Source organism: Coturnix japonica, chromosome 3 (genome assembly GCF_054131305.1).
Source record: "Coturnix japonica strain WE chromosome 3, WE-NBRP24, whole genome shotgun sequence".
Lineage (NCBI taxonomy): Eukaryota > Metazoa > Chordata > Aves > Galliformes > Phasianidae > Coturnix > Coturnix japonica.
Genome location: NC_140665.1, coordinates 44,497,024 through 44,513,265, shown reverse-complemented (window position 1 = coordinate 44,513,265; position 16,242 = coordinate 44,497,024). Strand labels below are relative to the sequence as shown.

At 35.6% G+C, this 16,242-nt stretch overlaps 1 protein-coding gene across 9 annotated transcripts in view; it reads right to left on the bottom strand.

Moving 5' to 3' along the window:
* Positions 1-16,242, bottom strand: part of UTRN (utrophin) — a 326,938-nt gene that overhangs the window by 13,110 nt on the left and 297,586 nt on the right. For 3 of the 9 annotated variants that reach the window (XM_085541440.1, XM_015858078.3, XM_085541439.1), the window contains 6 exons: positions 12,229-12,365; positions 10,655-10,693; positions 10,332-10,397; positions 8,451-8,516; positions 3,405-3,563; positions 2,780-3,023 (listed from right to left, as the gene is read on the bottom strand). In XM_085541440.1, the coding sequence (XP_085397566.1) occupies positions 2,780-3,023; positions 3,405-3,563; positions 8,451-8,516; positions 10,332-10,397; positions 10,655-10,693; positions 12,229-12,365 (711 nt within the window). The other 6 variants (XM_015858082.3, XM_085541442.1, XM_015858080.3 and 3 more) reach the window with 4 other exon arrangements.

The window sequence follows — 16,242 nt, the reverse complement described above, 5'->3', positions numbered from 1 at the left end:
CTAGAAAGGCTCTATAAAATAAAAGTGAAAATGGATTTTTTCTTTTCTGTATGATTAACATGGTGGTATCAAAACAGTCACGAGCAAATTCTATTTCACCTTCCTCTTTCACACTATAATCAATCACGCCGACAAAATGACAACATTGTGTGACAGCTACCAATCCTTTGGGCTTGCAAAAATAAAAATAGTGTGTTAACCTCAGAATTGTGACCTGAAGAAGGCAAACGTGCAGTGAGGATGCATGCACTTTTTTGCTAAAGGTGCTCTCTAAAGAATGTCTTTGAAGACTCTGATATAGATCTAACTCACTGGAGGAGTTTCTAAGTTTCATTAATTTTCTAACCCTATTTCTTAGACAAAGGGTTCTTTTATATTCAAAGAGGTATTTTAGATTCAGTAGCACTTCATTAACATAAACAACAGTCAGGAGACTGAGTGGAAAAGAGAAACAGAGACATTTGCTGTTGACAGAAGAAATAGAAAACATGTAATGCCAATCACAGCAAAGAAAGTGCTGTGAGATGGACAGTGGTGTCCTTTAGCACCAGTAATTATTACTAAAGGAATTACATAGTTGCGTATTTTGTCATTTGGACTTAGGATAATCTTCCATGCAAATTATCTATCTCATTACCAAGACAAGGAATTTTTTACATCCACTAAAAATGCAATTGGGACAGTTGACAGAAACAAAGGAAATAAATAAATAAACCTAAATCTCCAGCTGGCTTCTGAAATAGTCTTTCCCAAGCAGTCAGAGAGGGAAAGACTTTCACACACTGTGAACAGCATAGACAGAAAAACAAACATGATGAAAAGCGGTCATTTTTCCAGAAAGTTAAAGAGGACAGTAACATGATTCAGTGATGCTTCAAAACTCTACTGATGTTGACATAAAGAACCTCCAAAGAACATACTCTGAAATTTTGAATTATTTAAGTTTTTGGAGGCCCTTCAGGGGAATAGTTTCAGCATCCTTGGAGACAGCTAGCAAAAAAACTGCTTACTGGCAGGTCAAAAGAACACAGAATGATAAAGTAAGGATGTATTTAGAAAGCTATATTGAAAAATCACAGATATCGAACAAAAAGCAATAATGCAGATCTTCTTAAATACTTGACTTGATACCAGACACACCAAAAGAAGAGGACAGAACAGAATAGCGAATACCTTTGGGAAGTGCAGAAGAAACAATCAGAAGGCCAGCACGACTCCCCAGAAGAGGGAGATAGTGGACAGTAAGCAAAAGAGCAAGTGCATACCAAATGTGGTTTAAGCAAAGCAGATGTATTTCAAAAGTTCTTTGTTTTACCTTACCCTAATCAGAAACCAAATGTTGCAGATCAAAAAAACTCAGAGGCAGAACTGCTAAGAAGAAAATGTTGCTGTTTCCTCAAAGCCACTGCCCACTAGCACAACACAAATGGATTCCTTAAAGATCTTGTTAAGAATGCTATAAAGGTACTTAATGATTACAAAAATATAATATTAATGAGATTATCTACAGGCAAATTAGAACAAAATAAAAGGTGAACATTTTTATGCTTTAAGCACTATGCTGAAACTGTCTGTAGGTCTGGCAGAACTTCTGTGTATCTGTTCTACAACTTTATAACTCTTCTCCAAAGCACCTAGTGCTGGCAGTAGTTACCAAGATACTTCATGAATGATTATCAACAGCTGCACCAATTATCTACACTGTTAAATATGTAAACTACTCAAACACTGATTTAGTACGCTAGATTAACGGCAACAAAAACAATAATATTCTGCTAGAGGGGTAGGGAAGTCACTGGAACAAATGCATCCTAATGCTATGACACCAAGACTACCTAGAAGAATAACAGCCAGCCAGGGGAATAACAACAACAACCGAATCTTCATCACTGTAGTAAGGGTATCATCAACAGCAGGAACTTAGTTCATTCTGATACTTGCTTTATAAAGCCTGTTTCTTAGTTAAATCATCTGATCATACACCCAATCATCCCATTCAAGGAAGGCAGGAATCAATTTGCCTTACTGGACTCTGACCCAGTGGTCATGATTACTTCTGGGAAATGACTCATACATTTAAGCTTCCACACACAATGTTCTACAATCTAGCACCTCTAACAACACCTTGTACAATTTGCCATTTTATTTTTTTTCTATCTAGATGTGCACATTCTTAAAAAATGATCAACATTTCTTTCCCCAGCAAAAAAAATTCTACAATCTCTAGTTACTGGCATTTGCAAAAACACTCTTGTCTCCAACACCTACCTGTAAGTAGACCACTTTGCTGTGGCTTATAGGTGTAAACATGCTACTCAAGAACTGGACTTCTGAATGCAAATACTTGTTCCTTTGCATATTAGAAATCTCTCTGGCAATGTCTTTGTTGTGTCAAGAAAGGTTTCAGTGATTGACTGTGGCAACAGAATGAAATAACTTAAGGAATGATTGGGAAACTGAAAAATACAGGGTTTGACTGGTACAGCTACTTGGAAAAGGGTATATATCTTCCCTCTGCTTTTAAATTTGGGAAAAAAATATTTGTATATTTCTAAAGTTACCATGATCACTCCAGTATTATAATCATTCTGTGCTAATCTGACATAGTAGTTCAGAGCAGAGCTGGAAAAATGTCTCTTCACCTTAGAAATGACTGAGTGCAACACAACACACCAACAGTGAAAATACCTATGGTAAAATTCCAACACATTTGCACCACCAAGAAATCCATCATGCAGAAGTCACATGCCAGAAAACACAGAGATGAGTATACATTCACCTGCTCAAGTAGCTGACGTAGTCGGTGAAGCTGAGACTCCAATTGCTTATTGTGATCTTCCAATATTTGCATCCTTGCTTCCAGGCGACCTTTATGCTGCCTCAGAAGTTTAGCTTCAGCAATGAGCTCAGCATCTTCAGAAGCATGCTGGGGTGAAACAATGGAGTCAGGAGGTGATGCAAGAGGGTTTATTCCTCTCCGAAGATGTTGCTCTTTTAGTTGCTCATATTCTATCTGCAGACTCCTGGTATATTGAAGAATAGAATGATGGTATAAATAATTTAAAATAAAAACATCCTTAGATCAAATTATGTTATCATGATCTCCAACTAGAGAACAGCAGTAGCTCAAAGACAATGTCCTGACATGTAGCTTAAGAAAAAATTCTACACAATGAAGCAGAGATGAACCCATGCTGTTTTATTGTGCATTCACCCCCTTCTACCTAACAGAACTACGTCATGCATGACATGCCTTGGCTGATTTTTTTTTTTTTTTGTTGAAATAATTGTAATAATGACTTCTAGATGCATCCCTTATCAGCTTCTCCAACAATATATAGCATACACTTAGCTCAAATGATGAGGTGATAATTCAAACACTAAATAGGATGCTTATGAAACACCTTTGTTCTTCCTCAAGATCAGCAATGATGCGCTCCAACTCTCCTCGCTCCTCCTTTTCCACTGATTTCAGTATCTGTGCAGGACTCTGTGGCTGACTCACGGGTGACTCTCCTCCCAGTGTTTGACAATACTGCTGGATAAGGGCGTGCTCATCCTCTCTGGAGCAATACAACAATGCAGATTAAGACAGAGCAAAAACACATTTACTACATGAGCAAACAACTTTGTCAAGCTGAAGGGTTTCATTTGCTTGTTTATGTGAAAGGACTAAGAGTATGAAATAAGCCTGCAAGATTTTAAAGTATAAATGTTAGATGCACATCTCAGCAAACTGTATTCAAATTTATGAATTGCTTCTAAAAATACTACAAAAGCATATAAACACACAATGCACAGGAAAGAGAGGATTGATTAGTAGTGTACAACAACAGTTTAATGTATGCATGGAAAACAAATGCTGCTGGTCGTTCAGAAATAGTGAAAACAAGAATCTGAGAATATAAACTGCAAGTGACTTACTTGAAATGCCTTAAAAATAAATAAAACCATAAAAAGTGTAGTTAATTAAGTTTGGATCAGGTTCTGATGTGGTAATGAAAATGCCATGGCACCTCTCCATCCTTTTTCTATTTTAATAAAAACAAAACAAACCAAAAACTCCACTCCTTATAACCAAATTTTTTTCCAAAGTGATGTAACTTCTGCTGGGGCTCTATACACCATGGTACACCGTGTGCCCATTGAAATGTGCAGGATGTCCCCACACTGCAAACTGCAATAACTGCAATCTTAACATCAACACCTTCAGCAAGCAAAGCAGCACAGTGTTAAAGCAGACTACAGACAAGGAAAGAAGTTCTATCAGGTTTCAAAACACTGTTTAAATATTAATTTAAATAATACAGTGTAAGTGCATTATAGGCTTCTTCTGTAGTAAAGTGTTGATGTTTATCAGGGAAGGCTCACCTGATAAAGTAGTTTAGTCTGCTTATTTTAATTAGGCATCAGAAATATACTGTCTGCTTTTTAAGATGATGAATTAGCTTATAAACGACTATGTAGGACATTTGAAATAGATTTCTTTTTAATAGCGCTCTGCAAAGTTAGATTTATTACATTTAAATTTATTAAAATTTAAATTCTGTCATGATTTTACATTGGGTGTAACCTCATTTTTTAATAAGAGATATAAACAGCTTTCAAGAAAGAATTTACAGGGAAAATACTTAGATATTTTTCACTCCGTTGTGTCCAATAGTTGACACCAAAACACATAAATACAATCCTCCTTCAAGAAGGAGTCCAGACAATGCTATTTTTTTGGACTCCCAGTTATTTGGTCCAGAGACTGAATAGACTTCTTTCCTCTTTCATTGGCTTAGAGCCTCAGTGTCTGTATGTGACAGAGTGAATACTGACTGTTCCTTTTTAAATCATCATATCTTGGAAATGATAGCAGTCTTTTTCACGTGCTAAAGGTAAATCTGATAAAAACAGTCTTCTAAAAGAAAAGTATAATTTTACTATGTCTTCCACATCTAGTCTAACTTGCAGAATTATGATTTCAATAACCAGTGCCTTAAATCTGCACCAAAAAATATCATAACTGTAATTAAGGCTCACTAGTAATTAAGATTTGTTAGTAGCATGGGAGTTCCAGCACTGGGCTTCACAATGACATAGAACTGAAAAGAGTGAGATGTGCTCTGTGGCATGGAAATACTTTAATTTTGAGAAATACAGAACCTATTCATCAGAATTGGCTAGAGACAGCTCTTGGCCACCAAAAGAAAAACAACATCCAAATAATTTCCTTAGTCTTCTTGGTTGTTATTCTTCTGAAGACTCTGTATACTTTGAGAAAAAAAAAATAGAACTACACAGAATTATTTCAAGAGTAGAGACTGCAGTGCCTTTTCAGCATTCCATCATACAAGAAAGAAGTGAAAATAACATCCCAGAAGTTCAGTTTTGAAAGAAGTACACCTCAAACAAGAACACCCCAACAAGGATAGCCAATGAAAATGGCATTTGAAATATCCTGTTCTCTCTGGATAAGTATTTTCTACAGATCAATTCCAAAACACACATGAAGGGAGCAAGAGACAAAAAAAAAAAGCCAACTACATATCATTTGCCTTCATCAAGACTGAGTTGTAGAGAAAAAATTCATATTTCCTGACAGCCACTTTTTATCAGTGTTCTTATTTTGCCTGATTAAGATTTTGGATAATAAGAAATAGGTATATTTGTGACTCTCCTTCCTCCATTATCCTCATTTTTCCAGTAGTGTTCTTTTCAAATCAATGCATCTAGTCCAAATCAAGCATACCTGGACTTACAGATGTGATGCCAAATACTCAAAGCAGGTTCAAGAAGTTACTCTGAAATGCTGTTTTAGTCTTTAATGTTAATCTGGAGCTAATTTCTCATTATGACAAATTGCCTTTTAACCATTTACACCATGTCAATGTATTTAAGTATTTAAGTTAATATATTACTGGGACTCCATTTTGACTCATAAGACATTGAGTGGCAGTGCCAGATTGAGCTATCATTGTTGTTCATTGCTTGCTCCTACCCCTGCACCTGAGTGCACAGCTTCTAACAAGGAAAATATCTTCAGTTGACTTTAAAGTGCCACCAAGAGCACTGCAGACACTAAAATGACTGATATTAAAGGCATTCATTTAAAAAAAAAAAACAAAACAACAAAAAACAAACAAACAAAAAAAAACAGCTACTAAACATTCACATTTAAACACAAACAATTTATATTACTGGCCAGCACAATTAGTTTCAGTGTGGGTTAGCTAGAACAGTTCTTACATTATAGAAATAAGAGAACTATGTTCTCCTATTTCTCAAAAATGTCTTCTGTCTTTTAGATTTCCTACACAGTGAATCGTCAAACTGTGAGGCATGTCTTTCTGTGAGGAATACCATTCAACATCTTTGCTGAAAAGTTTTCATTTCTCCTTATGAAGTCTTTTTGCTGTCTACAAATATTTTTCCAGTTCAGGAAAATACATATTTTAGTAGAATTTTCACATCCTAGTGGAATGGAGTGCAGAAATCTTTAAGGAGTTAAAGGATACCATGAAGAGATTCAAGACAAGAGGTTAATTAAAAAAGAACAAATTTAATTGAAGAACGTTTCATTTTTCATTTCTGTAAAGAAACCTCATGATATTTAACAGACTGCAGAAGCTAACTTGTTGTCTCAGTCTTCCTTGGTGGTTATACTTCATTGAAGAAAAATTCTTACACATACCATCTAAAGAATGAAGTGTTGAACATACTGCTGATGAATTTGCTAACCTAACAAGGCTCTTCCAATACAAATTGCAACTTTGCTTCTGTGATAGGTTCTCATTAAGCTGTGGGACTATTGAGGACTGATAATGATCACAGAACTCCATTTTCAGAGAGAGAATTTGATTTTAAAATCTTCAAAAATCTCCTAAAGCTTCAAAAGAATATAATAAGAAAATGAGATTTTTCTCAGACAAGTTTACTGCAGATGCCTCTGAGTTGAAAAATGCACATCCAAGTTTCAAATCGCTGTTTCAATTCAGTCTATACAGAATGATTACAGCATGCATATTTTAATGTCAAGCTGCCAAACAATAAAAATAGAGCTAAGCTATAAAGCTAGATTCCAAATGTTCTTCTGTGGGTAAATTACGATTGAAACTGGGATCCTAACCTTATGAGGTAACATCACATCGTAAGTTTAGGATCTTCCATTTTCCACAATAATTTAACTACAAGTTTTATATGACAGTTCTTCAGAATTTTCGGAGTAATTGTGCACGTAGCTTAATAGAAATATGCAATGTTATCCACAAACAAAAGTGTCACTGGGAAAAATAGTTTCTTTTTGTCCTCTTTGGCCTCTGAACTTCTGTATGTTTTCTTGTGTAATAGTTCTCTTCTGACAACAGGACTGAGACACAAATTTGTAACTGTCTCCCATTTTTGTACACAAGTTCATCACGTTCACCCCTCTTTTTAAAAATAAAGACTATTTTTGTAGATGAGAAAGGAAATTGCATTTAAAAGCAGCTGAATTGCCAATAAAAATTATATAAGTGGAGCGTATCAAACAGAAAAGAAAAAACAAATCTGAAGGTTATCACAAGTGCTTCTTTGAAGCAGAATATTTAAAATCTCACACTGTTAGTAAATTAGGAGCTAATTTCATAGTCAGATTTTTTAAAAAGTCAATGAAAGTATGCTGAGAATAACAGCATTTTCTAACTAACTAACTAATCTGTTTTCCCTTTAAAAAAAAGTTTATTTTATTAATTAATAACTGTAAAGAGACAGAGTCCTACTACACTGATATAATTAACAGAACAGAAGATACAAGAAGGTTAAAACATCAATGTATTTTATCACCAAAAAAGTTGTACTTAGTTCATCAGTAATTCAAAGGGTTTTATGCTTTTCAGGTTCACCAGTTCCTTTTAACAAAGCATTTTATAATTAAAATGTGACATAATTAAAAAAAGAAGATAGCTTTGATAACATTATGTAGGACTATACTTATATCCCCAAGTACAAACATAAATCAGTAGCCAGAAAACTGAGCAAGAAATAGAAGAGCTCTTCTGTATAGCCTGCAGTATTTATCATTTTCTTGCAATGAATAAAACTGTTCTGGGAGGTAGCAAAAGTTATTGACCCATTCCACTACCTATTTTGACACAGAAGTTTTCTTTTATACTACGATAAAAGCAGGAAAGGAACACAAAATAGAAACAACAGAATTGTGATTTTTTTCCAGTGACGTGAAATTTCCTCATTTTTGAAGTGGAGCAGCTGACAAATGTAGAGTTGCCTTATTTCACCAAACAAGAATCCCCCATTTATACAACTGATTCTCAAAATAATGAAATTTAGCCAGGTCTTCCTGGGGTCATACTAATTTGCTGCTTTCACTGGAGCTAAATTAAATTCTGTGTTACAACTTACAAAGGATTATAACCTACAGCTATAAGCAAGGTTCCTAGAGGCCTGAACGAGCAAGAGTTACTTACACGCTTCCTGTAGTGGAACTGCTGTCTGTGAGGAAGGAGCCATTGGTCCTTTCCATTTGTGCAAGCCTGAAAGGCAGGGAAAGACCATGACTTTCATAGATTGTGTTGAACAGTTTCAACAGAGGCACTGAGAAGATCACTTCTGCTTAGAAACACCTCAGATATAGTAACTTTGGTATACATGAATAGGAATAAATATGTAGATTTGCTCACCAAAGAGAATCCTATAATTCAAAGTACTTATACTATGATTAACTAATTCTACTCGCTAAGCTACAAAGAGCAAGTACACTTTTGATATCAAAGTGTGGGGAAAGAAATGTCATTTTTGGTATCAGTAAGATGTATTGATGTCAAAGAGGTGCTGTAGAGCTTGGATATAAGAAATTCCTGCTTGCAGAGTAGAAGATCTGCATTTTTGAGAAACATCAGAAGTACTGGTAGAAACTGGTTCCACAGTCTGAATAATAATCAGAGGGTAAGGTTAACTATAAGAGGTTCTCTCAGCATAACATAATAGATAAAAACTATGCAAGAAAGGGAAGAGAATTGGGAAGGGTTAATCAAGCAGTAAACAGGGGCAGCACATCTGCTAAGAGAATGAGAAGTGCTGGAGAGGCTGTAAATCCTGAAGTACTCAACCAATGAGAAAGCAGAAGAGTTCACACCAGAATGTAGGAAATATAACATGTTGTATCTCTCCAGTTGTGTGCATCTCAGTTCTGAATGTTGTCTCATGCAGTGTACATCTTTGTAGAGAACTCTGATTTCTTTGTGTATAGATGGTAGACTTATCCATAGACTTCAATTGGTTAAAGCAGTGAGAAGTCACAGACTCAAAGAAACACTGGGTGATTTATATGAGTGACGTGTTCCAAGTAATTGACAAGTGCTACAACTTTCACAATATCCTGTATTTTTAAGAAAGAATGCAAATGCAGTTTGTTGGAATAAAAAAAAAGAGAGGAAAAAAGAAAATAGATGAGGCTGACAGTAGACAATCCTTCAGCATCAGTTTCAGCCCCATTTTTCCATTTATACAAAGATCATGTGATAGGTAACATAGATGCTTGTTAACAAACTTTTGAAACTTTATTCATGGTGCCCATAAGATTACAGTCGCAAATAGGTAACTTGAGCATAAGTTTTTAATGTTTATTCAAAAAGCTGAAAAAAGCTAATTTTGTTTGTAAGATGGATGGATCAATTACAGCAGGAAAAAAAAAAAAAAAAAAACCCAACTCCCAAAGCAAAATCAAGTCAGTTCCTGTGGGAATATGGATCAATTTCTGTCTTTCCTAAAAGCAGACTGCCTTTAGCTCTGGTTAGTGCTTAAATATCATTGGCTCCAAACAGACAGAAGAGAGGTCAATGAAACACTTAAGCACAGAGATGGACTCAGTACAATAAACATTATATCTTAAAAGATCTTGGGTGATCCCACAAAAGTGAGAACATAAAACACCTGTAATTAATATATCCTCTGCTATAAGTCAGTGGCAATGAATAGTGTCAGCCTATCACAGAAGTAAAAGAAAAGTTGGCTCTGAAATACATCTGAGAAAAACTATATATCAAGAATCTAAGTTTATTCCCAAAAGTTAAAAAGGAAATAAAAGGAAAACAGCCCATTTCAGAAATAATACAGTCATTCTGCAAGTTTTCATTTTGTATGACAGTTGACAGATTTAAGGCATCTACTTTATATTTTATATAACCATATTCAGAAGCTGATGATTTAAAAATGTCTGTCTTACATCTGAATACAGAGAATTATATATTTTTAATAAATAATGCCCAGCCAGTAGAGTAGATTAAAATCACCAAGAATCAATCACAAAATGCAGGGTTCTGGAGACAAACAGTCTGTGCATTTCTTACCTAGTAGCATACTGCTCTATCCTGGAGTGCGTGTCATCATGAAATAGCTGTGGAGACTGAGAAGGGCTATTAAAAAAAATAAATAAATAAAAAGAAGAGAGAGAGAGAAGTTATTTGGTGTCAAAAGCAATTCATGATATATGTAGAGTTATTTTAAAGTAATTTAGACTGATGACAAATAAATAAATTCACAATATTGCTGAGGGGGTTGTTGCTCTGGGACAGCCATGCCCTGTAGCTCATGCACATCAGATTAGCAGCAGTTCAGCTTAGAGAAAAGTAGTCTATCAAGCCTTCTGGACAAAGGGATTCTGCATACTCACTCATATTGCTCTGGCCACATACTGATGAGAGTGATAGGACTGTAAGGAAGACAAAAAAAAAAGGAAAGAAAGAAAGAAAGACTATGAAACAAACTTTGGAGCCATCTAAGCAAGAGAATGCTAGAGGAACACATATTATTTTAACCAACAACCCACTCATTATTTGAACCAGCAACAATTGACATTGAAAAGAGACAGCAGAAGATATTACAGTGTATCATGAAACGACAGGAGACTGACTTCCAAACTTCATTTTGTTAAAAATCAAATTCTAAAAGATATCAAAACAGTATTACTGATTAAACTGTACTTTGTAAACCACAACCAATTTGTTTAAAAACTGTTTAAGCATTGAAGCATTCCTTTTAAACTAACTAGAAAATATTCTTACAAAAAAATACTAGGGAAAAAGAACCACAACAACAAAACACCCCACTGTACATAGAAGTTATCAGTGCTTATTTTCCTACTGCATAAAAATAATCTAAGGTAGACATACATTGTATAATATTCTGTCACATGGATAAGCATTTAGGATTTCTGATTTAACTTTTTACAAGAACCATGATAATGAGCATTGCCACCTGAGGCAGGGAGAACCCATATCAGTAGTTTCCTCAGCAAAGTACTGGCAATTTATCTGTGTATTTTCCACACATCAGGCTAAAAGAGTTTCACCACAACCTGTGATTACAGTTTTGATACCCAAATTCCTGGCACCATTGGCAAACTTTTGCTTCCCTTTGTGACATATTTGTTGTTTATAAATAGAGATCAGTCAAGGACTGTCCTCGTGAACAACATTTGAACATCTGTGTGTACATTATGCTTAGAACAGAGGCCATCAGATATGCCAGTTTTCAGATTACTTCCTTCTGATTCTTAAATGGATAATGAGTTGTTTTTTTTTTACTGTAAATAAAGCATACAATTGTCTGGTCAAAAAGTTGAGCATGGACAAGTGCATGCAAGCAGAGCAAATATGCTGAAGTTCCACAGTGGCTGCTGGTGTTGACTAAGTGGTACAGTGTTTAGACAACATACATAGAAGCAACCAAGATGTCACAGAGAGTCAATTCACGAAACCACTTCTGGTGCCCTGTTAAAATATCTTGACTTTTCTCATATTAGAGCCTCCTTTGCTGACAGCGACCAACCATCAAAGTAAATAAAGTGGAGTATTTCTGTCAACACAGCACATAACACAGAGGAGACACAGACAGTGCTCTGCTTTATCATTCCTACTGAATTTCTGAAGTTTGTAAGAACTCATTAGCTCAGAGATTTCGTACTCTAGGGACTTAACCATGACCATGTAAAAAGGAATGTTCCAGAAACCTACACAGGCTTTTTTTTTGTAAAACAGCCATTAAGATACCTTCCAGATTAACTGCTACATGGCTCTGTAGCAAAATACTTATAAAATCAAAATAAAAACATGTACTTTTCAAACTCAAGCAAGATCTACAAATAAAGCAAACAATTGGTCAATCTTTGGTTTTACTTTTTTTTTTTTTGTTTTTAACCAAGCAGACCAGTAATACCAAGAGCATTTGCTCTATAATTAAGCTTACGTCTCCAGGTTGTCACCCTCCAGAACTGTTTGCACAGGTAGGTAGCCAAGACGTGGATGTTTTGCAAAATACTTCTTTGAGCGGAACTTGTTCTTCAGCACCTTGGTGAAGTCTCGTACATCTTCCCCAGATGTCGTCTTAAAATGTTAAAAGAAATTAAATTGAACACCGCTAAATAGCACTGATAATAATACTGTTGCTATTTTCCTGAAAGAAGGAAGAACTTGAAAATATTAGTTATGTCAAAAATGCCTTCTCAGTGTTGTGAAATACAGCACACTAATAATGATGATGCATCTACAAACTCACTTCTAATAGAAAAAACAAGCAAAGAAGAAAACAGCGAGGTGTCATGGTTTTGTAATTTTTCTATTGGTATTCCACATCATAGCATCATGTGGAGCACAGAGAAGAAGAACTACACATCCCAGAGGGCCTCATGGTCAAAGAGGGAAATACGTCATGGAAGTGACGATTGCTCTCCCTCTCACTGCCTGGCAGTGGATGTGGGTGTGCTTCCAAGCCGTACGCCTTCAACTTCAAAGTAGGCTTCTCGGTCTTCAGAAACCTCTCTCTCTATTTACTTGATTTATTAGCCTCAGTTTCAATTAGATTGTATTATATTGTATTATCTTGCATTCCAATATGATACTATAATAAAATAAGTTTTCCTCCTTAGATCATTGCCGTTGCTCTGATTGTTTCCTTGAGCCCAGCTCTCATCTCCCTACCTCTTCACCTTTTCCCTTCCCATTTTTGGGGTGAGGGGGCCCATGGGCCTACTGCCTCCCTGTCACAGACATTTTTTGATCTAGATAACTCTGTGACACAAGGCTTCAAACTCCTAGCAATGAATGCACTAGATTTACCAATTACTTTATAAATTAGAGAAAAACTGAAACAGGTTCAAGTCTTAAGCTGAGCATTTACAGTCTTATAAAACTGAAAAGAACAAAGTTTGCCAGATATAAGGGGATACTCTCAGCCACTGAAAGTAATTCTGACAGTATACTCATGTACATCAATCTTGTGACTCACCTTCGCAGAAAAAAATAAAAGCCTTGCAATGGCTTTGCTTAAAAAAAATACAGCTAACAGGAATGGCTTCACTTTGATAAAACAAAACAAAAAATACACCACAGAGTTTACACAGCCCCACATACTCACAAATTGCCACAAAATATTCAATGCCTGCTCTTATATACCTGAACTGAAAAACCCTATTATGGGATAGAAACAGTAAGTGTTACGCCATTCTCTCCTGCAAGAGTCAAGCTTTTAATGAGAATTTTCTCATGTCACTAGATCTCTTCCTACAGGTTTTTACAATTATCTGTATCATTCCAGGGCCAAGAAATAGCTGCAGACAAAATTATACCCATCCTACAGGCGCTGTTCAGAGGCTCAGTCAGAAGCAGATCTGGTAAGAACAATCTTTGCCTGAAGTAACAAACCTACACAATGGGACAGCATCCTCCTTCCTACCACACTATGAGGCTGGTACAAAAATCAGCCCCAAGATTTTGCAAGTCTAAAATTACCAGCTACAACCAGCAAAAGCTCCCTGAAGAAGCTTTTCTACTAGTCTTCACTGATGCAGCTTTTTCCAAAACCAACAAATGCTTAACTCCATCTCACTCCCACAGCTGGAATTTAGAAGAGAATTTAAATTGGCACAGCTGCTTTTAAGGATCAGTTTAATTAGAAATAATCACAGCGGTAATGACAACACTGCTTTGGTAATGCTACTCAATTGCTGCTTCAAAAGCAGGGAAGCAAAGCAGACAGGGAAGGTGAAAGAGACAATACAAGGTGAAAGTGGCTATAACAGATGTCTGTGGGCAGAAACAACAGTATACAATTTGACTTTATAGCACTCTCGTTTTCAGACCAAACTGAGTACTTTAACAGAATGATCCCCACCATATAGAGCAGTGTTGTTTTGGTTTTTTGTTTTGTTTTTTTTTTTAATCGCAGCTGCAAAAAGCAAGAACACTGATTTGGCCATTCCCCTCCTGTATTAGCTGCTGGTTTGCCATGGCTTCCACAGTCTACAGCCCAAACCCCGTAACAAGCTGTGGACTGTATTTCTGCAGATGCTGCTTAGGGAGAAGCATGTTAACATAAAAAGATGCTAAAGTGAATGAATATCTGTAAAATAAGAAGAGTTAAGAGTGTTTTGGTTTCTTATTTTTTTTTCTCCATTACTTATTAGTAAAAAACCTAGCAGCAGGTCAGACAAACTTTTCTTCAATTGTATCTTCTATTGTCAAAACATAAAATTTATGTGTGAATATGGAAATATGTTCAATATTTATAATACAGGCAGTTATAAAATCTGTAATGCAAGTCAGAGTAGCAGTAAAAACAACAGATAGTCAAACTGATGTTTGTGTCATCTGGCTTTAATGAGTAGCAACAAAATCGGCACATTTGGGATAAAGAAGCATTTGAAGGCCAGATTTTAATACAGGTAAAATTCAGAAAGGGCTCACAAAATCATGCTCAGAAAGCATCTGCTACATGCATGGAATCATTCAAATGAGGTCTGTGAAGTCCAAAGAGCTGTTGCTTCTCACACAACAGTAACTCCAGCAGATGGAACTCTGTCCCAAGGCCAATGAATGAAAGTTTTACTACCTACACATTACAGAAATAAATGTGTGGTGAGCTGCCAAACTTTTCCTCTGGTGTACTCTTTACTTGATATGATAGTCTGATCCAGTTCCTTGAAAAGACTAATTTTACTGCATACTGAGTGAGGATGATAAATACTAAGCAGTGAAATTTGAGAAGATATGGAAGAACTCTTTTTTTTTCCACATGGATGAAGACATAACTTTTAGAAGCATTTATCGTATGTTTTTGCCCACAGCTACACTACACAATCCAATCAAAATCCATGCCAAAAGAGAGGTGCTATAACATTTATCTTCTGAAAATGAATAGCCAGAAGCTGCTGCGTAGAATCTATCTATTAAATTAGAAACAACAGGTGACTTGTACAACCCCTTAAACTATGACATCTCGGCTTAGGTCCACACAGGTCAACAGCACAGATACTAGAAGTAGTTAAAGAAGTACTTCAAAAAGCAAAGAAAAAAAAGAAAGAAAAAAAGAAGAAGAAGGAAAAAAAAAAAACTTCTGAGGCAAAATACAATTCTGTCAGCCTTCATTTAAAACCTTAGTTCTTAAAAATGGTGAAGTTTAGGAAAGAATGACTAAGATCCATGGCTGGCATACATAAATAATTAACAAACTCTGTTAATGTCTCTAAGAAAATATATGAAATAACTGACAAATTGGCATTATCAATCTTCAGTACACAGTCAGGACTAAATCGAGTCATAAGTCAAACTAGAACCAGGAAAAAAACCTTGTAAACCAATACATACTTATGAAACTTATGGATTTATATAGAAAACAGCAGAAAATACAGAAGATGCTAGGCATAGTTTTCCTGTGTAGGTTAAGAAAAAGATTGTGATAAATTTTTTCATGCATTAGTAATAGGACAAATCTTTATTGGGAAGAAGTATAAGAATGTAATGAAACTGTTGGGAGAGCTGTAAAAGATATATTGTATATAAGATATACATATAATGTGAATATCAATGTAAATTTTAAGATTTTTTTAAAGAGAAAAATCTTTCTTACATCTCCATATTTTGTTTCTTGACATTTTATTGATCTGTAACATTAAGTAGATTCTGCACCATTAACCAGATGGTACTTGATGTATAATACACACTCACACATGTCAATCACTCCAAAACTAATGCCTCCTATTTATTTCCATGGAAACTGCAACAACCACCACTACTGAAATCCACCGTCTCACTGTGCTTTGTCTTCATAAACATTCACTGACATGGATGTCAATGGGTGCCATTTTTTGCTGCAAGGAGAAATTCAATGACACACCTTTGCTCCATACACACTTCCATGTCAGACACCATTTTTTCAGACTGCCCCCCTGCTGCCATCTGTCACACAGCAACAAAATGTAATGGA